Below are 25,361 nucleotides of genomic sequence, written 5' to 3' on the forward strand. Positions count from 1 at the left end.
CCATTAGCAAACCCCTAAAAAGGCTCAAAATGAGGTCCTAGAGTAGGTTCAGTTTAGAACGACTTTTTCCTCTCTCTGTCTCTTGGTCAAACAACCTTACTACAAGTCTACCTAGGCAGTGTTAGAAATAGTTATAACACCAATAATAAATTATAACTATTTATTATTATTATCTTGATTAATAAGAATCAAAACATATTATTATTGATTATGATTAACTATGGACTAATAACAAATTATGACATCAATAATAAATATTACTATTTATCATTAACTATTGAGTAATAAATTATGGCAATAAATTAGTATTGTTTATTATTGATTATTATTAACTATTGATTACCAATAACAAATTATTACTTTCAGAGGTAGCATGGTTTAGTGAAGGGCTATCAAATTTAAATATAAATGGCATCATTGAACTATACAGAAAATCTTTCTAGCTGAAAACAGACTTATAAAACAATTTATGAACATCTTTTTTTTTTTTTTTTTTTTTTTTTTTCCTGAGGCAATTGGGATTAAGTGACTTGTCCAGAGTCTCACATTTAGGAAGTGTTAAGTGTCTGAGGCCATATTTGAACTCAGGTTCTCCCTGAAGTGCTCTAACTACTGTGCCACCTTGCTGCCCCTCTTAACATCTTTATTGTTGAGTAATTTCAGTCATTTTGGATTTATTTTTTTAGCAGAGACTGGAATAGTTTTCCATTTCCTTCTTCAGCTCATTTTACAGATGAGGAAACTGAAGCAAACAAGATTAAGTGACTTGTCCAGGGTCACCCAGTTAGTAAATATCTGAGGCTCTAGGGCCAGCACTCTTTTCACTTTTGCCACTTAGCTACCCCAATGTTAACATTAGCCATGCTGTATTGTATTTTTATTTATTTTATTAAATATTTTCCACTTCCATTTTAATCTAGTTCCCTCACTCCAGGGTATATTGTAGTGTCATTGATGACACTAAGGGAGGATCAGTGTCATCAGCTGTGTTTGATACCTCTGCCTTACTGATGGCATGGTGGTCCTGAAGTAAAAAATAAACAAACAAACAAACAAAACCCCTTTAACTTCTGTTCTTATTGTTATGTGATTCAGCTAGATACTTAACTTTTGTGGCTCAGTTTTTTCATCTGTAAAATGGGGATAATGTCATCAGTAGTACCTATGTCACAAGGCCGTTGTGGGGCTTGAATAAATCAAGGAATATAAACTACTTTGCAAACATTTCAGCAACTTACAAATGTCAGTGGTATTGTTAGCATAAACTTTTTATAGATATCAAAGGAAGGGAAAAAGGCAAATTGCACATAGAGGCAAGAAAGATCCATGGACTCTGTGTCTGAGAGACTTTGAGGGAACGATTTATGAAAGATTTATATTATCAGATTTATTAGACCCACTAAGGGGGCACAATGGATAAAGTACTGGGGCTGCAGTCAGGAGGACTGAGTTCAAATTCAGCCTCAGCTATTTCCTAACTGTTTGATCCTGGGCAAACTACTTAACTTGTGCCTCCCTTAGTTTTCTCAACTGTAAAATGAAGACTTCCAGACTTGTTGTGAGGGTCAGGCGAGATACTATGAAGTATTTAGCATAGTGTCTTGCACATAGTAGGTGCTTAATAAATGTGTTTTTTGTTTTTTCTTTTCTACTTCTTAAGTACCTTTCGGGATCAGGATCTTTGATTCAGGGTCTGCTCCCATCCACCAAGGAGACAGCATGGCCTGGTGGGTAGAAATCTGGCCTCTGGGTCAAGAATATCCATATGGGTTCAATGCCCAAGTCTCACACGTGTTAGCTGTGGGATCTGGGTAAGTCACTGTCGGCACTGGCAGTAAAATCTCAGTGCTATGAGTTGCAGAGAAGGCACTAATCAGCTTTGGTGGGGAAATGTCCTCATCAAGAAGGTCCTCAGTGAATAGAACGCCAGTCCTGGAGTCAGGAGGACCAGAATTCAAACACACTTGGACACTTAACACTTAGTAGTGTGTGACCCTGGTCAAATCAACTCCAATCACCTCACAGAAAAAAAAAAAAAAAGCAAGGTCCCTTTGCCAAAGAAATTATAGGTCAAGTCCCTATGTCAAATCCCATGAGAAACCATTTTTGTCTCTAGCCCCCTGCTTCCACTGTGCCTTGAAGACTTACAATGATCTCCAAACTCTGTCTCAGGCTGCTTCAAAAGGTTTTCTCTCTGCAAAGGATTTAGTAACAGGTCTAGCATATAAACATATGCAATAAATATTTGACTGCTGATTGAAAGTCAGTAAATCCTATAACAAATCGTTATTAAATACTTATTATTATTCAGGCACTGTGCTGAAGGTAGAAAGGCAAAATCATAGTCTCTGTACTAAAGAAGCTCATATCCTAATGGGGAAAGAAAAAGGAAAAAAATATTAAGCACTTACTGTATATTACCAAGTACTGTGATAAGTGTTTTATAAATATTACCTTACCAGCTAGGGTGCTGGTATCAAACCCCATTCTAAGGAAATTAAGGCAGTCAGGGCTAAGTAACTTGCCCAGGGTCACCCAGCTAATAAATGTCTGAAGCTGGATTTGAACTCATATCCATCCTGACTTGGCAGTCCAGTGTTTTATCCACTGCCTCTATTAGAAAGCTCATGACAGATTAAGATGGAGAAAACAATATGCAACAGCAGGCTGGTGTGGTTTGTAGATATGTGGAGGAGAGGTAAGTGAAAGAAGACTTGAAAGGTAGAGGAGACAAGGTTGTAAAAGGTTTTAATTTTTTGTTTGTTTCCTTGCTCTTTGGAAGCAATCAAGGTTAAGTGACCTGTCCAAATCACACAACTAGTAGTATTTGAGATCAAATTTGAAATCAGATCCTTCTGACTCCAGGTCAGGAGAGCCACCTAGCCACCTCTGTAAAGGGTTTTAAAAACCAAACAGCATTTTTATGTTGCTACAGCAAATAATAGGGAACCACTGGGACATGATATTGGCAGTCCTAGTGCTTTATATATTACCTTAGCATCCAAGTGGAGGATAGATTGGAATAAGAAGAGACTGGAAACAAGGATATCAACCAGAAGGCATGAGCAGTTTCTATTATTGTTATTTTTACTAATTTTAAGGAGCATGAGGAGAAACCACAGAGTTGTGTTAAGTTATTTTTCTTATTAGTGATTTGGAATAAATAAGTTTTTGGCAATAATTTCCAATTTTTCTTTTGAAAATGGCTGGTGACCTTTGATCATTTATCTATTGGGAAATGATCTTGATTTTATTTCCGCTCACTCACAGATGAGGACACTGAGGTCCAGATAAATGACTTATCCAAAGTCACATAGCTAATAATTAGCAGAGCTCTCTGGTGCTTTTTGGCAATTGTCTATCTGTCCCTACTGATTGATGAAGGTCAGAGGGTAGGATGTTTGCAGGGTACAATATAAAAAGCATTAAATTTGGGCTCAGAGGATCTGGTTTTGCCACTTACTATCTAGGTAACTTTGGATAAGTCATCTAACAAATTGGTACATCAGTTTTCACATCTGTAAAATGAAGGATTTGGATCAAAGCTTCTTAAACTGTGGGTCACAACCCTCTGTGGGGTCTAGTAGCTGAATGTAGGGGTGTGAAATTATGATTTGTTAACAGAAATGTTTGATTTGTATACCTATTTTATATGCCTAATTTCCAGGGTCAAATAAAAATTCCTTGGGTGAAAAGGAGTCCGGAGTGAGAAAAGTATAAGAGGTCCTATAGATGACCTCTGAGACTCCTTCCAACTCTGAGCACTCTCATTCTGTGGGAGAGAGGTCTCCCAAAGGAAGGCACTTGAGGATGAAGTTTGGACGCAATATCTCTGCTCAGAGGAAGGATCCTCCTTAAACATCCCAAGAGGACCAGTTGCAGCTACCCCCAGTGTAAAAAAGGAGGTGAGATTCTGGAGGATACCAAAAAGTCAGGAGGGTGAACTGAGGAATATGGAGAAAAGCCCCAGAATTCAGGTGAATAAATTACTCCTAAGGCTCCAAGATTTAAAGCAGCCATTTCCAGGGAGTTTACTTCCCTGAAACACAACCCTATTAATAACTCCACCAATATGAAGGGCCTGAAACAAGTGAAGACCACAAAAACATAGAAAGCTCATCCAGAGCAACCATATTTGTTCTCTTTCCTTCCAAGATCATCCTAGAGAGAAAAATAACTCAATATCCCCTAAGAACAGATCCCTTGAATATTTCTTGTTTTCCCAGACACAGGAGGTATACTGGGGAGCACTTCTGGAGTGAGAAGGCCTGGCTTTGAGCAGTTCTGGCTCTGCTACTAACAATAGGTGACCTTGAGTAAGATCACATAGTCTGTAAGTGTCTGGGTCAAAATTTGAACCCAGATCTTCCTTCCCATTATACCAAAATGCCTCTCTAGGGAATTATGATCTGCATGGATATGGAGTTCCCACACTGGGAATTCTTGAAGCTGAAATGACCATAGTTTCTTAGCATTATCTAAGTATTGTTTTCAACCCATGGACTAATAACATTGATGAAATAATTCCTGTTTCACAGTTTTGCTTTAGGATCTTCTGTCTGTTTTTGGCAGAAAGGTTAGGGAGATATGGTCTGGCTTCTTCCACTCCACGGGGAGCTCCTTAGTTGTAGTTACTCCCATCCCATCACCTCATCAAATCAGAGTCGCTGAAAAGAACCTCTAGAAGCCTGGGCAGCCGTCTTCTCCTTTCACTAGATTCTCCCCATCTCTTACCCCATCCCACATATACATACAAAAACAATCTGTTATCAAGCATAGGATTCTGTACCCAAGGGATGCTCATTGTCAGGGATTAAATGGCATAAAAGTGCTTCCTTCTAGCAGGCAGGATTGAAGGTTATACAGGGAGGGAAGAGTTCTACTTTAAGAGTTGTCAGGCACAAGGATAAAAATTGCAGTACTTTTAGACCAAGACTGTCATTAATTCATGTCTGAGAAGGTATAGGTGTAATCTTGCCTAGAGGCTGGGGAGGGGGAAGTGGAAAGGAAAAGGCCCTGGGTGGGGGGTGGCAGAGGAAGAGTAGGTGGACAAAATGATCTCCCATGGACCATGAAGACATTAAGACTAATTTTTAGACAGGCAGCTTTTCAATCTGGAAATGTACTTTAAAAGTCTTTCTTTCTGTTGTCCATAAATACAAGGCAGTCTGATCCCCATGGGTCTTTGTTCTGAGCCACTCCTTTCTCTTAGGGTTTCCATGGGTCTGAGGTTTTGTCAGAGTTTATATTAAGCACACTGGAAAACACTCGATTCTTTCACTCAGCTCCATCCTCCAGCCCAATTCCGAAGGAGGATTGGAATTTGTCAAGCAAAGCATGTGGGGGCGGTGCCCAATCTTCCCCAGGTACAACAGTCCAAGTTCAAGGAGCCCACCTCTGCAGATCAGACCATGGAGCTGGTGCCTTGGAGCCTCTGGAACAGCTGTGGGAGCCAAGAATAATTATTGCAGACAATGGCAAGAGAGTAGATTCAATATCCAGGTTATTATCAAGGCTGGCCTCGAAAGTCAGCTGGAGTGCTAGGCACAGATGGCAAAGGGGCAGAGAGAGATGGAAACCCTGGCTGGATCAAGGCTGTGGCATTCTCCCTATGCCGCCTGAGCACTCAGTCTGTATCAGGTGCTACAGAGAAGAGACTGAGTCCCAGGAACTGGCTGTAAGATAAACCTAAATTATTTTCTTATGAGGAACATCTGGGATTGTTTTTAGGTGGATCCATATGTATGCTATAGAATTTCTTCCTTCCAATCAAATATGGGTAAGCTCCCAAACCGTAACTCTTCTCATTGATTGCAGCTACTCTATTCTTTCTGTCACTTGAAGTGAATCAAAAAATGTCCTCTTTTCTCACCTTGTGATTAGTACCAATTATTTCTGTGATTATTGACCATCTTTCCTTTGTTCTCCACTTTGAACAAGTGCTCTAAACCCTATATTATTTAACACATGGACATGGAAAAGCCAACTCATAAGTCAGTTCTACCTGCTCAAAGCTACTAGTATCAGCCCATCTCACACCTATTACTTCCAAAGCAGCATCCAGGATAGGTCTACAACACCTTTCTTAGACTGTCATTAAATCAACTCCTCTGTCATGAAAGCCTTCTCTGTTTAACTCAACCTAAAAATTGAGCTCCCATAGTTACTCTCCCCAGTCTCCTTAAATTTCTTAATCTTGATCCATATAAAAGCACAATTACATGTGAACAAAAATAAAAGTAAATTAAATGAGTAAATATTTCAAAAAATACAAAATACAAAATTAAATGAATATTTCCAAAAATGCAAAATATCTAGAATAACAGACTAATAAGCAGAACATTTAAACAAATCAATCTAAGAAACAAAAACTGAATGACATATAAATGAATTCCCAAAGGAAAACCAAAAAAGGTCCTGATTAAATTATAAGTGGACTCTTACAAACATTCAAAGGACAATGAACTGTAATTTTAAATAAATAATTTGCAAAAATATGCATAGAAGATCTTACCAAACTCCTTCTATGAGACAATTATGATCCTGACCCTCAAATCAGGAAAGGATAAATCAGAGAAAGAAAATAATTTATATTCTTAATTAATATTAAGGCAAAAATATTAGCAAAGAAATTACAATAATATATTTTTAATATTATTCACTATGACCAAGTTAGATTTATGCCAGGAATGAAAAGATAGCTCAATATAAGGAAAATAATAAACATAATAGACCACATTAACAGCAAAACCAATTGTATCAATAAATATTCTTTTAAAAAGTTGTTAACCAATTAGAGTAGTTATTTGTGTTAAAAACACAAAAAGCGGAGGAATAAATGGACTTTTCCTTAATGAGACAAACAATATTTAACAAAAGAGTTAGTATTATTTGTATTGGAAAAACAATGGAAGCCTTTCTAATGAAGACAGAGGCAAAGCAGGACTACCCATTGTCACTGCTATTATTTGTTGTAGTTGTACAAAAGCAATCTATGGCATTAAGAAAAGGAAAAGAAATTGAGGGAAGAGACATTGGCAAAGAGGAGACAAAAGTCATTTCTGTCTGGAAATCATATGATAAGGGGAAGCTAGTTGGCCCAATAGATAAAACCTTGCCCCTGGAATGAGAGGATGTGAATGCAAATGCAGCTGTGTGACCCTGGACAAGTCACTTAACCCTAATTGCCTCACCAAAGAAAGAAAAGGGAAAAAAGGGAAAAAAATACTATATAGTTAATAAAAAAAAATTTATAACATCAGCAAAGTAGCAGAATATGAAATAAATTGACAATTCATCAGTATTTCTATTTCTTATACTACTAATAAATATCATCTGGAAAAGGTAGAAAAAGAATTAAATTCTAAGTGGACTCTTACAAACATTCAAAGGACAATGAACTGTAATTTTAAATAAATAATTTGCAAAAATATGCATAGAAGATCTTACCAAACTCTTTCTATGAGACAATTATGATCCTGACCCTCAAATCAGGAAAGGATAAATCAGAGAAAGAAAATAATTTATATTCTTAATTAATATTAAGGCAAAAATATTAGCAAAGAAATTACAATAATATACTTTAAATATTATTCACTATGACCAAGTTAGATTTATGCCAGGAATCAAAAACTATAGAACACTGCATAAATGAAGAAAAACAAATAATTAAAGAGATTTTAATTGTTTCTATAATAAAAATAATGTTACTACATAAATTAAATTATGGGTTAATGCCATGTCAATTAGACAACCAAGTTATTTATAGAGCTAGAAAAATATTAAACTCTCTTAGGATCATAGATATTGTAACAAAAGACCATCTGATCCAGTACCCACATTTTACAGGTAAGAAAATTGAAATTCATGGGGGTTAAATGACTTGCCCAAAATCATACATGTAGTGAGTGTCAGAGGTTAAATTTGAATGTGGGACTAATGACTCCAACCAGAGATCTTTTCCATCATGTTCATCCTCCCTCCCTCCCTCCTCCTCCTCCTCCTTCTCCTTTTTCTCTTCTCTTTCCTTCCCACCCCCCTCTCTCTTTCTTCTTATCCTTCCTGTAAAGTCAATAGAGCATTATGAGAACTGGAGAAGACAGGTTCCTAGAACCAGAAAGCCTGTGATGAGGCAGAAACACCATTTGTTTTGAAATCAGAGGACCTGGATTTCTTGAAATCCATTTTGCTCTCTGCATTTTACTCCCCTCTAATCCTTAGCTTTCTCATCTGTAAAAGGAGCGTAGACTAGATGATTCCAAAGGTCCTCTCCAACCCTACACTCTGTATATTCATAGTTCTTGTTCTGCTACTTACTATCTGGATGACCTTTGGCTAGTCAATTATCTTTTCTGGACCTATTTTTCTACAAATAATCATACCTGCTCTTATATGTCAATAAGATAATATGGTAACCAATCTATACAGTGTCAACTTTAAGATTTTTCCCCTTTCTCTTCTTGAATGACCTCTACTTCTGGCCTGCCATCAAGTCTCCCTGCCTTCATGAAAATCCTAATTCCATCTCTTTCATGAGGCTACCCTTGGTTGAAGAAATAGAATGACATTCCTAATGCTACTCTGGAGAGAAGTGAAATGCCCAAGATGGACTTTGCACCAGCCTCTGTCACCCAAAAAGAGTTAGGAAGTGCCTTATTTATGTTTAATTCCATCAGCCCCTACATCACTGAAGTGACAGCTCCCAAAGAAAAGGGTCACTTCAGTGAACAAACAGTCTAACACTGCATGTATTTTAGATTTAATTGATTTCTGGGTGTTAAGGGAAGTAATCCCAGGCCCTGGGAGCAGGGACAGAGGCAGAAGGAGGTGGAACAGGAAAGGGACCTGCTGCTTTACTTGGTCCAACCATTTAACTATGTGACTTACCGAACTGAGAATTGGGATGCTGGAAGCTAGGAATCCAAAAGCAACTGGGAAAAAACCCCTGAAAAATAAGAGATAAGGATTAATGACAATATAAAAGGATATGGGCCAAGATTGGAGAAAATCCATAATAGAATGGAAAAGCATTGAATTTAGAGACTTGAAGATTTGGATTCAAACTGAAGTTGTATTTCTTCCCACCTAATAAAGTGGCTTGACATTTCTGGCTCCTCATCCCCATGTGTAAAAATTGATGTATGCTGGAAATGATTATTCTACAGAACAAATAATGAAACATTCTCAATCCTCCTGGCAGACAGGCAAGGGACTGTTATGACAAGATATTGAATGGATTGAATAGGAGTGGGCATTGTGTAGGGTATTTTTGCTCATCTTTATTACAAGGGAGAGTGTAAATCTTGTGGGAGTGGCAGTGGTGATGATAGTGGCTGTGGATGGTGGTGATGGTGGTGGTGGTGAAGGTTGTCTATAGGTACTTCCCTGGAGAAAAGACACTGAATCAGGACTGTATGTTGCATCCCAGAGGAGATGTGTGCAGCATCCGGATATTGAGCTAGCTTGGGTATCCAATAAGATTTACACCTGGAAAAGGTCTTAGCATATGAGCACTAGCTCAGAGATTTAAGGTCATAGACTGTAATTTAGAGCTGGAAGAGACCTTCAGAGCCATCTAATCCTCCTTTTCCAAACAAGGAGAGGGGACTTTGAGGAGTTAAATGATTTGCCCAGGGCCTCTCAGCAGTAGAGAGGGCTAGACCTTGGGTTCTCTCACTCCAAACCCAGGGCTCTCTCCTTTGTATTCTGCATTCCACAGAACCCCAATCTCAGACTGCTGCAGACACATTGGTTCCCATGGAAACCTAACCCAAGAAAAATAGAGAAAGGAAAAAGTCCATCACTCCAAGCTCCACTCCCTGGTGTCTGGTGGCTTGGCATATAAGGTCCAGTGTTTTCATTTTCAACATCAGCACCAGGAAGCCAAAGATTGATCTAGGAATTCACAGCCCCATCTCAGCTGGGGTCACCCAGCTTCTGGTGACTTTCCCTACATGTGCCCCTCTACCTCCTCACTCAAACCTTCTTTCTGTTCCAGGTAGAGACCACTTTCTCCCTGTCCTGTAATTCTTAGATCAAAAACTGCTGCTTATGGCCTGGGGCTGTTGGTCACTTAAACTCTTCCAGCCTGTTTCCTTATGTGTAAGATGAAGGGGTGGAGGTTAGAGGAATTCTAAGATCCCTTGAAGCTCAAAATCTATAGATTTTATGAGGGATAGAAGTCCAATTCACTGATCTATTTATTTTATGGAGATTCTTCATTCTTCCCTTTTCAGGGAAAAAAAATAATATATTTGCCCTCCTTGTATCCTACACCACCTTTTCTCTTCCTCAAGATTTTTCCAATTTTGCTGGCTGAACCTTAGCAGCCACATGGTCTTTTTAAAATTTTTATTTTTTCTTTTTTATCATCTGTGTTTGTGGTTCGCCTGAGCCAGCTGGATGACTTGAGTTTCCTAAATATCAACTAGTCATCAACTCACTTATCCTAGGATTCCATTCCTACTGGCCATTTTCGTAACATCTTTTGCAGACCAAAGAGGATTCTTACTGGCAGAGGAAATAGTGGAAAAACAAAGTAGTTTAGCTTTCTTATCATTAGCCACAATCATTACTCTATTCACTATAAGAAGTGGTTCTCCCAGAAGATCGCTGTACACTTCAATGCTGTATGAAGATGTATTCTGATGGAAGTGGAAATCTTCAACATAAGGAAGATCCAACTCACTTCCAGTTGATCAATGATGGACAGAGGTAGCTACACCCAGAGAAGGAATACTGGGAAGTGAATGTAAACTGTTAGCACTACTGTCTATCTACCCAGGTTACTTATACCTTCGGAATCCAATACTTAACGTTCAACAAGAAAATGGGATTTACACACATATATTGTATCTAGGTTATATTGTAACATATGTAAAATGTATGGGATTGCCTGTCATCTAGGGGAGGAAGTAGAGGGAAGGGGGGGATAATTTGGAAAAATGAATACAAGGGATAATGTTATAAAAAAAATTACTCATGCATATATACTGTCAAAAAAATTTATAATTATAAAATAAAATTTTTTTAAAAAGTGGTTCTCTCTCTTTTTTTCTTCCTCTCTATCCTTTTTATCAATTCTGTTTGTTTTGTACAAGGTTTATTTTCTTAGTCATGAGTCCTATTCTTCTAAGTCTTACTGATAACCATGAGGTTAAATGTCTGTCCATTCTCTATGAATAACTAAGTGGCAAGGTGGATAGAGACCTAGAGTCAGAAAAATTAGCTGTGTGACTCTGGGCAAGTCATTTAACCTCAGTTTCCTCATCTGTAAAATGAACTGGAGAAAATAAATGGCAAACCATTCCTATATCTTTGTCAAAAAAAAAAAAAAGCCTCAAAACCCAAATGAAATCATAAGGAGTTGGACCCAACTGAACACCTAGAATCTCAAGTTTATCCCATTTATTATTCCATACTTTGTACATTTGTACATAGATACCTAATGTCATAGGTTTTACTGATATTTCTCTTAAAAATTGTATCCTATAATTGGGAACTCAAAAATAAAAAAAAATGTTGAAATGTTTTTGTTTATGTATAATTGAGAAAAATAAAATTAAATGTAAAAATTATATTTCCCACATACATTGGCCTGCTCTTCTGTTTTCTTCCAATGTTGTTGCTATTTTTTAGGTTAGCTAACTTAGCAGATCTTTTCTGGGCAATATTAGCCCTTCCTCCCTTTTTCTGCTTAAAGCTCTCTTGATCAGATTTGAAAAACTCTTAGTGAATGTTTTTAATTGGCCCTTGTCAGATGCATGCCATCGCCATACAAAACCCCAGCATTCCTCTGTCTTAAATATTGATCCAGAAATGCAGATTCCATTCCCTGACACTGTCTTCTAAGTCCAATCTGTGGTTCCCTTTCTAAAATTGCTTTTTTTCTTTTGGAGTTCTTTCCTCTCTGCCCTACTCTGTTTTTTTTTTGGGGGGGGGTAGCGGTCAAGGACTCAGCAATGCTTTCTGAGTTGCCTCTGGTGATCCATGTGCCCCCAAATCAATCACTAGATTTATTTGGAAAGCCTCCTGTGTAATGTTCTGAATATGTTCTAGAAAAAACAGCAGACTCCCTATGTATTTTCTTGTTGTCTCCTCTTGTTTTTAATGTGGGACTAGGCTCCCAGTGGATGCCTGTATTGCTGATTGTTTGAATGAGGCAACTACCTTGTAGTGGAAAGTGCACTAGGGACTGGCAGTAAGAAGGCTTGGAATCTAGCTCTGTCTGTCTCTAACTATGTATGTGACTGTTAACAACCCACTTCATCTCTCTAAGCCTCAGTTCTTAGAGCTATAAAATGGACATCACAATCCTGCCTTGTTTATCTCATAGAGCTAATACTGGTAAGAAATATCATTTAGAGAGTGCTTTAAAGTTTGCAAAGGAGTATACATATATGATCTCATTTGATGCTTTTTAAAAACTTCATAGGGTTGTTATATAAAATAAAGGTTTATTATTCCTGCCTTACAGTCAAAGAAACCGAGGCTTAAAAAAAGAGATTAAGTGACTTTCCAAGGGTTGCCATGGTTCAATTATTATTTTTATGTTGTCAATTCCCAGATTTGTAAATTCAGCCTTGGTATCTTTCCTGAGCTCTAGCTTCACATCAAATGTCTTTAGAACACTTCAATCTCAATACATCCAAATCAGAACTCAATCTCCCCTATTCTAAACTTCCCTGTTACTTTTGAGGGCACCATCATCCTCCCCCAGACTCATTGGTTAAATAGCACTTTTTTGCTTACCTTATATATCAGTGATTCACCAAGTATTGAGTGCTTACTATGTACACTGTGCTAAGTTGTGAGAAGGCAAAAAAGGGCCAAAAAGGCCATTTTCAATGGCCTCACATTCTAATGGGGGAGACACTATGTAAGATGTTTTACCTCTTAAGATAAATACTATGTAATTAGAAGGTAATTTCAGAGGGAGAATGATGAGAGGAACTGGGAAAGAATACCCCTGGAAGATGGGACTTGAACTTAGTCTTGAAGAAAAGCAGGAAGGTCAGGAGGTAGAGATGAAGACATGGGAGACAGGAAGGAGAAATGTCCAAAGATGTGAGGTAGAGGGTCTGTGCGAGAAATGGCAAGGAGGTGGGTGTTGCTAGATCATGGAGGGGAATAAGGAGCAAGAACACTGGAAAGGTAGGAGGGAAGTAGGTTGTGAAGGACTTTAGAGCTCAGAGGGAGGATTTTATAATTGATCCTGGTGGTACTAGGGAGGCAGGGCATGTAGCACTCAATAAATGCATGTTAACTGACTGACTCAAAATTCAACACTCTAAACAAAGCTCTAGGTCACCTGCTTTTGGTATTATCAATTGAGGAAATTAAGTAAAAATGCTCCTTAGTCAAAAAATAACATGGAGATTCAAGTATTATAGACTGATTAACTGATTGAAATGGGGCTTGTTCTTCTACAATTTTGTTGTTGCTCAGTTACACCCAACACTTCATAACCTCACTTGAGATTTTCTCAGCAAAGATGCTGGGGTGATTTGCCATTTCCTTCTCTAGCTCATTTGCCTGTTGAAGATCTTAGCTTGAAAAAACCAAGGTCTCCCATGTCATCCAGGGCCAAGATCTCCAGTCATCCTGATCTATATATGGCCACTGAACCCAGATGACTCTGGAGAGAAAGTGAGACAGGTGACCTTGCACAGTCTCCCTCACTTAAATCCAATTCACTTGTATGTCCTAGCATCATCCTCCAGATGTTACAATTCTTTGAGAAAACAAAGGACAAATAAAAATAACAGATGAAGAAACTGAAGCAAACAGGTAAAATGACTTGTCCAGGGTAACATAGCTAATAAGTGTCTGAGGACAGATTTGAACTCCATTTTTCCTGTACTCTAGCTAACTCTACTTTTTTATTAGGGGTGCACAAAAGTTGGTAGTTGTTTTGTTATTCTCAGTCTAAGACACAGACACAGAGAAACAGGGTCAGAGACATAGAGACAGAAACAGAGAAGATGAGACTTCAGTTATCATCCCCATCTCCTCTGTACCAGAAACTTGGACTCCATACCAGGAAAAGCCCCAGACTCTGAGAGGTGTGAGTGTTTATTTTCCCAAGTCTTCATCTTCCTGGCCACCAGCTCCAAACCATGGCAGGCACATATTGGCAGGCACATATATGTAGCTATCTCTTTTTTAGGTCCCCTTTATCTGGGGTGTAGATACCTTAGAATTAATTAGCTCCTTGAGGACAGGAGCTATCTTGTTTGTACTTGGAATATAGTGAGCACTTAATAAATACTCTTATCATCTATCACTTTCTCTCTGTGTATAAGTTTGCCTCTCTTGTCTCTGTGACTCTCATCCTTCATCTCTCTGTCTCTCTTGGTCTATGTCACTGTTTCTGCCTCTCTCTATGTGCCTCTGTCTAAATCATTTTCTGTCTCTATCTCTATCTCTGTCTTTGTGTCTCTGTCTCTTTGTTTCTTTCTGTCTCTGTCTCAGACTCTCTTTGTCTCTGCCTCCCTCTCCCCTCCAATTCTTGCCAGGAAAACTCCACTCACCTGAAAAGGTTGATAAAACCATAAGTCTCCAGGGCCATCCCCAAAAGAGGCCAGCGCATGAGGACAATTATCACACCCCCGAGGAAGAAACTTGTCCCCTTCAGTTTATGCCTTTGGAAGAAGAATCCAAAAGTTCTTCTTAAACCAATGATGAAGGAGAGACCACATAGGAATAATATCTGTGGAGAAGAGAGAAGAGATTCATGGAGTAGGGATATAAAATAGATCATGAAGTACTGAGCTTTGGCTTAGGGATTGTACATCAGGGAGGATTTTTTTTTGTCTTCTTAGGGGAAGAGGGAGAAAATACTGGAAGGACTGAAACAGGCATGTGGTAAAGTCCTAAAAAATCTTTAGGAAGAGGAAAAACCTCAGTTGGATTGGATTAGATGGTGCATCCGGGAAATGCACAAGATAGCCTTGAAGGGTTAATTTCTAATAATATATATGTCATATAATACACATTATATAATATATATTATATGTCATATAATATTATATATAATATATTTGTTCTTCCTAAGCTTTTTCACAGATAAAATTTAATTGCTCATTACATATTCCCTAGGAAACAGGTGGAGATGTTTCTACTCATTTTATAGAGGAGACAATTGAAACTCAGAAAAATTAAATACTTTTGCTAAAGATCACCCAGCAAGCAAATAGCTGAAGTGCGTTGGAAAGCCAGGTCAGACTTTTGGTAGAAGGGAAAGTGCATTAGAAGAATGAATAGATGGTTGAATTTGCAGTCAAAAAGATGTAATGAGTGTCAGATTCCATCCTCCATGATTAATAATCAAGTCATTTAACCTCTCTGAGTCTCAGTTTCCCTATCTTTAAAATACCTAATGATTCCCGCAATATCTGTCTCCTAGGATTATTATATGACTCAAATTAAGTAATGTGTAGTTCCTCTGCAGTGTTGCCCTTGTTATATGGAAGAGTTTGGTACTGAAAAGAGTAGGGAAAACTATCATGCAAAGAAAAAGATTAAATCAATTGGTAAAAGGTGGAGAATTGCTTTTGTCATAAATGATCATTTAGATGCCTAAAAGGAAGAGGAAATTAATATTAGTTCAATTAGTTTAAAATGCCAAATGTGAAGAAACAGTTTTCAGATGAAATTTAAGCAGTTTTGGACAGAAAATAAACTGTGAATAAATATGAAGATTTAAATCGCCTTGTAAGAGATGTAAGACAATGATTCATTTGCATTTATTTAGTTTGATGTTTTTAAGAATCAGAGAAAGGGCTTTTCTTATTTAAAAAAAACTTATAAAAATCTGGATCTCCTCAATTTTGTGTTCAAGAACACACAATAAGATGGAAGACTACTAGAAAGTTTGAGCTGCATTGTAAACCCTCAATCATTAAAAAAACAGTGGATTTAAGACTGAAAAGGGTAAAACTTTTAAAAATGAGAAATCATATAACTCCTTAGCTAATTGGTGTATAACTAAACAAACTACTGTTTTCATAGTAGAAATCTGACAAGTTCTTTTAAAGTGAAAAATGAGTTAGAGTACAAGAAAGCTGTGGTTTATGCTACTGAAAGATAAAAGAAAAAAAAAAACTGGCAAGTAAAGATTGAAGAAAAAGTCAGATTAAAATGTATGGAGCAGAGTCAGTCAACTGTCAGATGACAGAAAGCTTCAGCTACATAGTTCTGGTTTGCTTGAAGAGAAACTCAACCACTGTGGACAAAGGGTCTGATACTGTTCTTTAACATCCTCTAGGACTTCAGAGGGCTGCAGCCTCTCATAAACCCTTTATTTCCTTTACTGATGTCATCTGGTTTTGGAGAGAGGAATAGAAAGAAAAAAGAGGCTTTGGGAGTGCAAAAATCCCAGAGATATTGGGATTTAATTGGACTATGCAAAATTCTGGTGAATGAAAAGCTGGCTAGGTTGGTTTGCCTTGTCAAGGCAAACAACATCAACATCATCTATTTGCTGTGAGTTCTTTTTTGACTGGATTATGTAGCATCCAGATGGGTGAATAACTGGCTGTACTGGGCTGGATAGTCCAAAGATGAGTTTTGCAATTCTCTAGCTTAAATAGAAAGCTACTCCAAAGGAAAAAAAACTGTCCAAATTAAGCAGTAACATTTTCTAGACATTTTTTAAAGGTGATTCTAATTTTAAAGGGCTTGTTTTGGTTCAAAAGAAGAGATGAGGGTCAGCAGAACAAGCAATTAGTAGAGTAATCCTGAAGTCTAGAGTTGTGAGTTATCCCAAGGACTTGGATTTCCCCCCTTCATGTGTTTATTCTAGCCACAATGCTCTAAATGTATATACCCAATCTTTCCCACAGACACTGAGCACATTTATGTGAACCAGGTTCATGGGTAAGTTGTGATATATTTTATTCTTCACGCATTAGGTTTAACATTTCATTACCTGTGATGCCATTATTATTTCCTTGTCTTATTGCTAAGTAAATGGGTTTTTTTTTTTAGATCTAAGTGTCATTGTTGTAAGCCTCAAAAGGAGCTCAAGCAATAGTCATGAATATGGGGAGAATATTTATTAATCCTTAACAGGGGCACTGAGAGAATTTGATTGTAAATGCAAAGAGATGGAACTTTTCAGAAAACCTAGACCTACCAGTGTTAGAGCAGGTTGGAGTGATGACGCCAACACAGAGAGTGGGAAAATAACCCCACAAGACCAAGTCAGAGGTATGAGGCTCTGGATAAATGGGTGGATGGAGAGATATCCCATGAATATCCATGGGTAAAGTATTTTGAAAACTTTAATATAAATTAAATTTTAGTTCTTTATTATTAATAAATATAAAACATGAATAAGTGTAAAACAATGTAGGGGTATTGTGGGAAAAACATAGGTCCCTAATAACAAGGAACCTGATTTCTATTCTTGACTCTCACATTTATTAGCTGTGTGACTTTGGATCAATTACTTTTGTCTTTCTGAGTGTCAGTTTTTCATGTGTGAAGAGAAGATAATAAACCTTTCACTATCTATCTCATATTTTTATTGTGAGAATGATCTGTAAATAATTTATCATTATAAAAGTCTGAGTTGCAGTATTTTTATTAGCGGGGACCATGATGATAGCTGTTTCTAAATATATGAAAAGCTATCTTTTGGGAGAGACATTAGACCCTCAGAGTGAATGAAAGTAGCAGAGAAGCTGATTTTGATGCCTGTTAAGCATCTTAATAATTACCATTATATTCAGAGTAGAATGAGCTGCCTCAGCAGGCATCAAGTTCCCCATTCTATTCTATAATGAAGCAACTAGAGGTGTAGTGGATAGTGCACTGAACCTGGACTCAAAAGAACTCTGGTCAGATCCAGACTTAGGCACTTTTTTAGCTATGTGCCCCTGGGCAATTTTTTTAATGTCTGTCTGCCTCAGTTTTCTGATCTGTAAAATGGAGATGACAGCATCCATCTTCCAGGAATGTTGTGAGGATAAAATTTGTAAAATACTTAGCAAGCCCTAAAGTTTTAAATAAATCCAAGCCATTATTATCCTCAGAGGTCTTCAAGTGGAAGTTGGATGACCTCTTGTGGGGGATATTATAGAAAAGAGTTCTTGTTCAGATACAGGTTGGACCAAATTACCCCAACATCCATCCCCATTCTAAAGTCCTACAATTCACTTATTGTACCTGTCCTTACCACTTTCTGGATTCCCATGCTCTTTGGAGATTACCAAATTATTTCCTTGGCAGGCTTAGTGGAGGTCAGATCCTCAGGAGAGATGTTAAATCAAACATTCATTAAGCACCTACTATGTGCAAAATCATCATGCTAAGCTCTATGGATGCTTCTCATGATAATAGCCCATGTCCCCAGTGGATAATAATCCTTGAAGATTTATCTGCAGACTCACTATAGTTGATAAGGACTAAGTAGTTGCCAGAGCCACAGAAAAGGTGAACACTTTGTAAGTGTTGGAAGGGGAATGCCAAGCCATATTTTACTGACATCCTACCTAGCACCAAGTCTGCTCAGTTCAATGAATAAGGATAACCATTTGTATAAAAGTTGGTAAAGTACTTTATCGTCTCTGATTGTGATGTAGGGACTAGAGATATACATAATCAAAGGTAAGGAAATAATGACAAAAAATCCTAAAATTATAATAATAATGAGCACATATATTATATTAAAGTTTGCAAAACACATTCCTTAAATTAACAATTTGATTCTTTCAATAACCCTGTGAGGTAGGTGCTGCTATTATCTACATCTTACAAAAGAGGAAACTGAGGCATGGAGAGACTAAGCGATATATACTCCAAGTCAAACCCAGGTATATAATCTAACAGTCATCCAGGGTATTCTAGAAGTCAGCTCTAACCAACCTGATTATTAAATTTTCAATGAGCATTTACTGCTGGGAAACAGCCAAAAGCCACAAATTTGGGCTGGATTTATTGTTTTGTTGGTGTTTAAATTTAAGAAAATGATGGAGAAAATGTTGAGTACAAATTACATTTTAAAGTGTGTTATGGGTACAGGGTTGATGTTTGGACAGCTGGTTGTTAAACATTTACAACATATTGCTGGAGCATCCTCAACTCTTCCCAGTCTTTCACTTCCTCCATCCTGTCAGTTGCTAGGTTAATTCTTCTTCCTTAGCATCTCTTGGATCTTTGCCCTTCTCTCCACTGATACCACACCTAGAACCCAGCCTATTAATTAATTAATCTCCCTGTACTCTCAGGATGTCTGTTCTACAATCTATCTGGCACAGAGTTGCCAAAACCATATTCCTAAACAACAAGAGCAGGGCACTAGGTGGCACAGTGGATAGAGCACTAGCTTTGAAGTTAGGAGGACCTGAGTCCAAATTTGACCTTATACAATTACTAACTGAGTTACTCTGGGCAAATTACTTAGCCTCGATTGCCTCCATTTTTTTTTAAGCACAGGGGGGTTATGTCACTGTATTTCTTACCCCCAGAAAAAATTCTAGCTATACTCTATTGCTTCCAGGATTAAAATACATTGATATACATTGAAAACTCTTTACAATCTGAGCCAACCTATATTTCCAGATTTATTTCATTTAACTTCCCTTCACACACTACACATTTCATTCAGACTATTTACTCAGTTTCTAGTATTGGACCTTCCATCTCCCACCTGTACTTTTGCTCAGCCTGCCCTCTATTTCTGGAATGCTCTCTCTCATCACTTCCACCCTTTGTAATTTCTTGCTCTCCTTCCAAGGGTTAGCTTAAATGTCATTGTCTTCAAGAGGTCTTTCCTGATTCCCTGGTGTTAGTGCCTCCACTTACCCAATATCTTTGTACTTGGTTTTTATCTATGATATATTTGGGGCAGGTAGGTGGTTCAGTGGAGAATTCTGATCCTACAATCAGAAAGATTCCCCTTGTTGAGTTCAAATCCATCTTCAGACACTTACGAGCTGTGTGACCCTGGGCAAGTCACTTAAACCTATTTGCCTCAGTTTCCTCATCTGTAAAATAAGTTTGAGAAGGAAATGGCAAACTACTCCAGTTTATTTTTCAAGAAAATTCCAAATGGGGTCACAGAAAGAGCTAGACACAATGGAAAAACAACTAGATAACAAAATGTATTTACTTATCTATTTGAAGGTGTTTATTTCTCCTGGAATGTCTTGCTCCTATAGGGCTATCCTATTTCTAACTCAGTGCCTGAAGCATAGAATGTACTGAGTAAGTACCTGATGATTGACTGGTTTGCTATCTCTGTCTGTAGCAATAGATTAGCAGAATGTCTTTGGATTTACCTTCTTGGTTCTTGGACAGTAAGGGAACGAGGTAGGCATGGAGAAGACTTGTTGAGAGTATTGGGGAGGGTTGTAGGGAAGGGTGACTTACATTTCCGAAGGCCAGAAGCACAGAGTCAAAGTACAAAAGGATCCCAAAGAGAATGAAGAAAAGGCCAAAGCCCATGATACCCATGCCAATCTCTGCAAATAAGAACATAAGCAGATGCGATGGAAGAGGTGGTCAGAACAAACAAAGCATCCAATTGCAGGATGATTCCAGGACAGGAGGGGCTGCTGCTGCCTCCCTAGACTTTTCCCCCACTGGACAAAAGTTAGAAGACGGGACATTTCCCCTCCCCTCACAAAAATTACACCCCTTCATCAATTACTTTCCAGAGAGGCATTGGATTTTTGTGTAACAACTACAAGTTGATTTAGCTCAAAATTAATGCTTGGGATGTAACCCAAGTCTCAAACTCAGTTATATGGTGGAGACTGATGAACCACCCTCACCCATGTCATGGGTGGGCTAGAGTTGGCTAGAGTGGGAGAGAAGAACTCCAAGATCTTCCTTTTCCCAGGGCATAAATATACATATATAAATTTTTATATGTAGCTATTTTTATTTATACAGTTATTTTTATTTAGATAGAGTTATTTATATTTAGATATAGTTACATATATATGGTTACATGTAGTTATTTACATTTGTATTACTTATATTTATACATGGTTAGATACAATTATTTATGTTTACATATATTTTATTTATATATAGTTATTTTTATTTATACATAGTTATTTATATTTATATATAGTTACATAGTTATTTATATACATTTATTTGTTTGCTCCATGAACAAAGCAGAATTAAATTAGCCCCAAAGAAATGTGAAGTGAGCAAAATTAGAGAAGCTAGTGCAAATGTTTATATGGACTATTTGTGGGCGACCTGTGGCAGAATACTCGTATTGGTCTGATCAACCCTGGAACACAGTCTTAACACACAGTCTTAACATAATGATGTCATTTTGGTCCTCTTTGAGAATGAGAAACAATAACCAATCATTCCTTTCCTTTTTGTCTAGAACCCTGCCTAGCCCTTGCCCTAGCTTTGAAAAGCAGGTTTTCCTACTGTTGGGCTAATCCCCTTGTATTTCTGGTGGATACCCAGTCACACCTTGATTCAGCTGGATCTCGGGGGATAAGGAGTTAAGATAATACCACACATGTCCACACAGCCACAGTTCTCAGACTCATAAGCCTTTCATTGACTGCTGCTCTTCACAAAAAAGTCAGGGATAGGGGGAGATCCTAAGTTGGGAGATGCCAGAAGGGTCCTCAGGATGGGCTAGATACTTATTAGAGTTTGTTGGGGGGAGTGGGAAGACCTCAGACTAATTAGTCTACTTCAGACTTGTTGGTCCTCTTCTTGTCTCAGAGGTCCCCTCGTTGTGAAGATTCTGAATGATTAAGTGGGAGACTCAATCTATGTGATACCCAGGAACGTGTTGTATTGAAATCACAGCAGCTCCTCATACCTTCCTACTTTGGATTACATTCATCTACTCCAAGGGTTCTTAATCAGAGGGCCATGAACTTTTTAAAATTTCAGTACGATTGGCTTCCTTTGTAATCTCTTGTTTTAAAAACATGATTCAGAAAAGGGTCCATTAGCTTCTCGTAGATTCGTGTCACAAAGGATTAAGGATGTCTCTCCATATCTTGACTGTACCTGTCACTGACCTGTTAACTACCCACATGAGACTGTGAACTTCTTGGGGAAAGCACTGGTTTTGTTTTCTTTGTATCTCCAGTGCTTCACACTGTGTCTGACATACAGTAAGCACTTAATAAATGTCGTTGCCAGATTGATTGACTCTGTTCAGCATTTAATCCACTTCACTATGTTGCAGTTAGTGGTATAGTGGATAAAGCGCTGGGGCAGGTCTTTCTAATTGAATGACTCCAAAGACTCAGAGTTACTAGCTGTATGACCCTGTGCACTTCATTTAACCATGTTTATCCTAATCCACTGAAGAAGGAATCACTCCAGCATCTTTGCCAAGAAAACCCCATGGACAGTATGGATGTGCTATGGGCCATAAGGTCCTGAAAAGTCATACACGACTGAATAATAAAAATGCTGCCTCTGTTTTTGTATATCAGATGTTATAATATATTTAAATAGGTGATTAATATATTCTACACTCATCTCTGCTATACCAGTGTCCCATTTCCTAGTCTCCTTTCCATTAGGCATTCAAGAATGAGCTTTGATCTGTTCCCCTGATGCCAGCCTAGGGGTTTCTGGGGGCATAAGTCTAAGCCAAGGGATGGATGGTGAGGACCCCTTCCTTTTGAAGGCACAAATGCCACGCCCAGCCTAGGTCATCAAAGCCTCTCATATTGCCAACACAGCAGCCTCTTGCCTCTCAGCTCCAGAGGTCAGTGACATTTCCTCACCTCCACCCCGGCCCCCTCCCTGGGGGTGGAGGGTTTCAGCTTCTGCTTATGAATCCAAAGTTTCTCTCCCCAGGCCCCACCTCCCCCTTTCCCCTGTTCCTTACTCACTCTGCCATTCCGACACAGAGATCATGGCCACAGCCTATGAGGGGAGCTCTTGGAGACAGTCACTCTGGGGAGCCAGTGGGTGGTATGAAGCCTAGAGCTGCCTACACATGCTGTTGGGAGAGTGAACCTTGGCAAGGTTGTGAAATCCCTTCCTGAACAAATCATTAACTTCCAATCCTGGAGAAGGCCACTTAAAGACACAGTCTCCTTCCTCCAGCGTCCCTTCCACTAATGACCCCACTCCCACCATAGCCCTACAGGTCTTGTTTCAGGGCACATAAAGTGAAAATCTGTCAGTCTTTCAGCAGGATAGAAACAACTGGGCTTAGCACCAAGTTAGCAAAGAACAGTCAGTTCAAATAGAACAATTCCTTGGGCCACCCACACTTCTGCATCAGTGGCCAAGTGTTTGTGTCCTATATCCTTGCCAATGTCCCAGGTGCTCTTCCAAGACCTGCTTAGATCAACCAGTATTCAGCAGACAAACAATATTCAGACTTTTGGTTCCACATGGGCCCTTATCCTCTTCTCACAGAGGCTGGATCCTTCCCTTTCTCCCCGATCCCTCCATCTCAATTATACTAACCATTCTTCATTTTCTACTCTCATCCACTTGAATCCTGTCCCTGATATGGGTGTTCCCCCCCCCAACCATGCTGATCCCAGCCCCTTCACATTTTGTAAAATGATGCTGGTAATTTGTAGTGGACTTAGACATTCCTCAGCCTTCTGCAGATGACCATCTCCATATTTACCTAGACTGACCTTAGCCCACATACAGTGACTATTGCTGACTTCCACATGAAGTTGTTTTGTTTTTTTTTTCTAATAAAGTATGGCTCCACTGACATAGACTTCAGAAAGCCAGGGTTGATTTCACAAATAATCTAGCCCTCTATATCAGGTGGAAAGTAAACCTTGGACTATAAACACTTTGAGGAAGTTCAAAAGGAAATATGTGGCACAATGGGAAGGGCTGGATTTCTAGCCAGAGAACCTGGATTCAAATGCTGACTGTGCCACTAAACACCTATGTGATCATGATCAAGTTACAGTCTCTAAAACTTCAGTTTCCTCTTCTGTAAAATGAAGAAATTGGTCTAAATCAGGGTTTCTTAAACTTTTTCTGCTTGTTATCCCTTTTTACCCAAGAAATTTTTATGCAAACCCCTGGTATATACCTGGTATATAAAATATGAATATAAAATAGATGTGCAAATCAAACATTTACTAATTCTAATTTCACAACCCCCACATTCAATTACACATCCCCATATGGGATCACAATGCAGTTTAGCTTAAATGACCTTTGAGATGCTTTCTAGTAGTTATGCTTCCATAAAAAGGGAAAAGAGGAAAAAAGAATCTTTGAAACTCAGGAAATCCTACAGTTCTAGTCCTTCTCCCTTCCCCATCCTATACTTTGGCCCTGAGTGGGAACCCTCTTCCAGCTCAATATTGGTTACCCTTCTCTCTAGCTTGTGCGCCATTGCCAAATTCTCCTTCTCCCATCAGCTTCAACATCTTTGTTTTAGATTTTGTGATGAGAGGATGACCCCTACAGACCCAGTTTGGTGGCCTCTCATTGACAGGCAAATGATGCATAGGCAGCGAACCAATCAGATAGGTAGAGAGAGAGATGGAGAAACGGAGAAAGGGGGGAGAGAAGGAGAGGAAGAAAGAGTGAGAGAAGGAAGGAAGGAAGGAGAGGAAAGAAAGGAGAAAGAGAGACATACAAGATAGAGACAGAGAGAACCAAGTCACTCTTGTGTATTTGCATTGAAGAATTGATTTATTCTCCTATTGGTCTCTCCTCTTTTTTCTTTCCTTCTCATAAAAGATCATTTAATCCAATCCCCTCATCTTATAAATGATAAAACTACTAGCAATGATTTTGGAGCCCCAGGAGTAAGAAGAATGGTACAATGTCAAGATCGACCCTCACCCGGTCTACTAAGAGTCATCAGTTTTCATTGTTTGACATTGGACAAGCCATTTAACTGTTTTAAATCTTAATTTCCTTCTCTGTAAAATCAGCAAGTTAAAACTAGGATCTTCAAAGTCCTTTTAGCTCTATTATGCCATCCTGTAACAGGAATTTTACTTAGCACCTACTCTGCACCTGGAACTGGGTCTGGCTCTGTGGAGTTTTCATAGTTGCATTATTTGAAGCATGGTGCCTGCAGGCAGTTAAATGGCAATGTAGATGGAATGCTAAGCACAATAGAGTCAGGAATTTCTGAGTTTAAATGTGGCTTAGACACTTCCTAAATGTGTGACCCTAGGCAAGTCACTTAACTCTGCTTGCCTCAGTTTCCTCATCGGTAAAGTGAGGGGGAGAAGAACATGGCCAACCATTCCAGTATCTTTGCCAAGAAAATCCCCAAATGGAGTCATGAAGAGTCGGACATGACTGAATAACAAAAAATGGTCCCTACTTTCTTAAGAACCCCAATTCCATTGCAGTAGCAGAGTAGGGGTATGGAATTCTTCTATCCATCCCTCCCTCTGGACCATAAT

The 25,361-nt window shown here is 38.5% G+C and overlaps 1 protein-coding gene across 1 annotated transcript; it reads right to left on the reverse strand.

The window, feature by feature from the left end:
* Positions 1–378: 378 nt before the first annotated feature.
* Positions 379–22,969, reverse strand: GOLT1A (golgi transport 1A). Its single transcript, XM_074308901.1, has 5 exons — positions 22,842–22,969; positions 20,377–20,468; positions 14,532–14,710; positions 8,887–8,944; positions 379–5,443 (listed from the first exon to the last, which is right to left on the reverse strand). The coding sequence occupies exons 1-5, from the start codon at positions 22,864–22,866 to the stop codon at positions 5,405–5,407; spliced, it is 393 nt and encodes a 130-aa protein (XP_074165002.1). The 5' UTR covers positions 22,867–22,969; the 3' UTR covers positions 379–5,404.
* Between the last annotated feature and the right edge of the window lie 2,392 nt (positions 22,970–25,361).

This window comes from Sminthopsis crassicaudata, chromosome 4 (assembly GCF_048593235.1).
Source record: "Sminthopsis crassicaudata isolate SCR6 chromosome 4, ASM4859323v1, whole genome shotgun sequence".
NCBI classification, from domain to species: domain Eukaryota; kingdom Metazoa; phylum Chordata; class Mammalia; order Dasyuromorphia; family Dasyuridae; genus Sminthopsis; species Sminthopsis crassicaudata.

What these genes read in the sequence shown, in the direction of transcription:
- GOLT1A (XM_074308901.1), bottom strand. Translation starts at nt 22,866, where the DNA reads ATGATCTCTGTGTCGGAATGGCAGA. An exon ending in CTCTGTGTCGGAATGGCAGA is followed by an intron (nt 20,469 to 22,841) that starts GTGAGTAAGGAA and finishes TCTTATTTGCAG; the next exon opens with AGATTGGCATGGGTATCATG. An exon ending in GGTTTTATCAACCTTTTCAG is followed by an intron (nt 8,945 to 14,531) that starts GTGAGTGGAGTT and finishes CTTATTTTTCAG; the next exon opens with GGGTTTTTTCCCAGTTGCTT.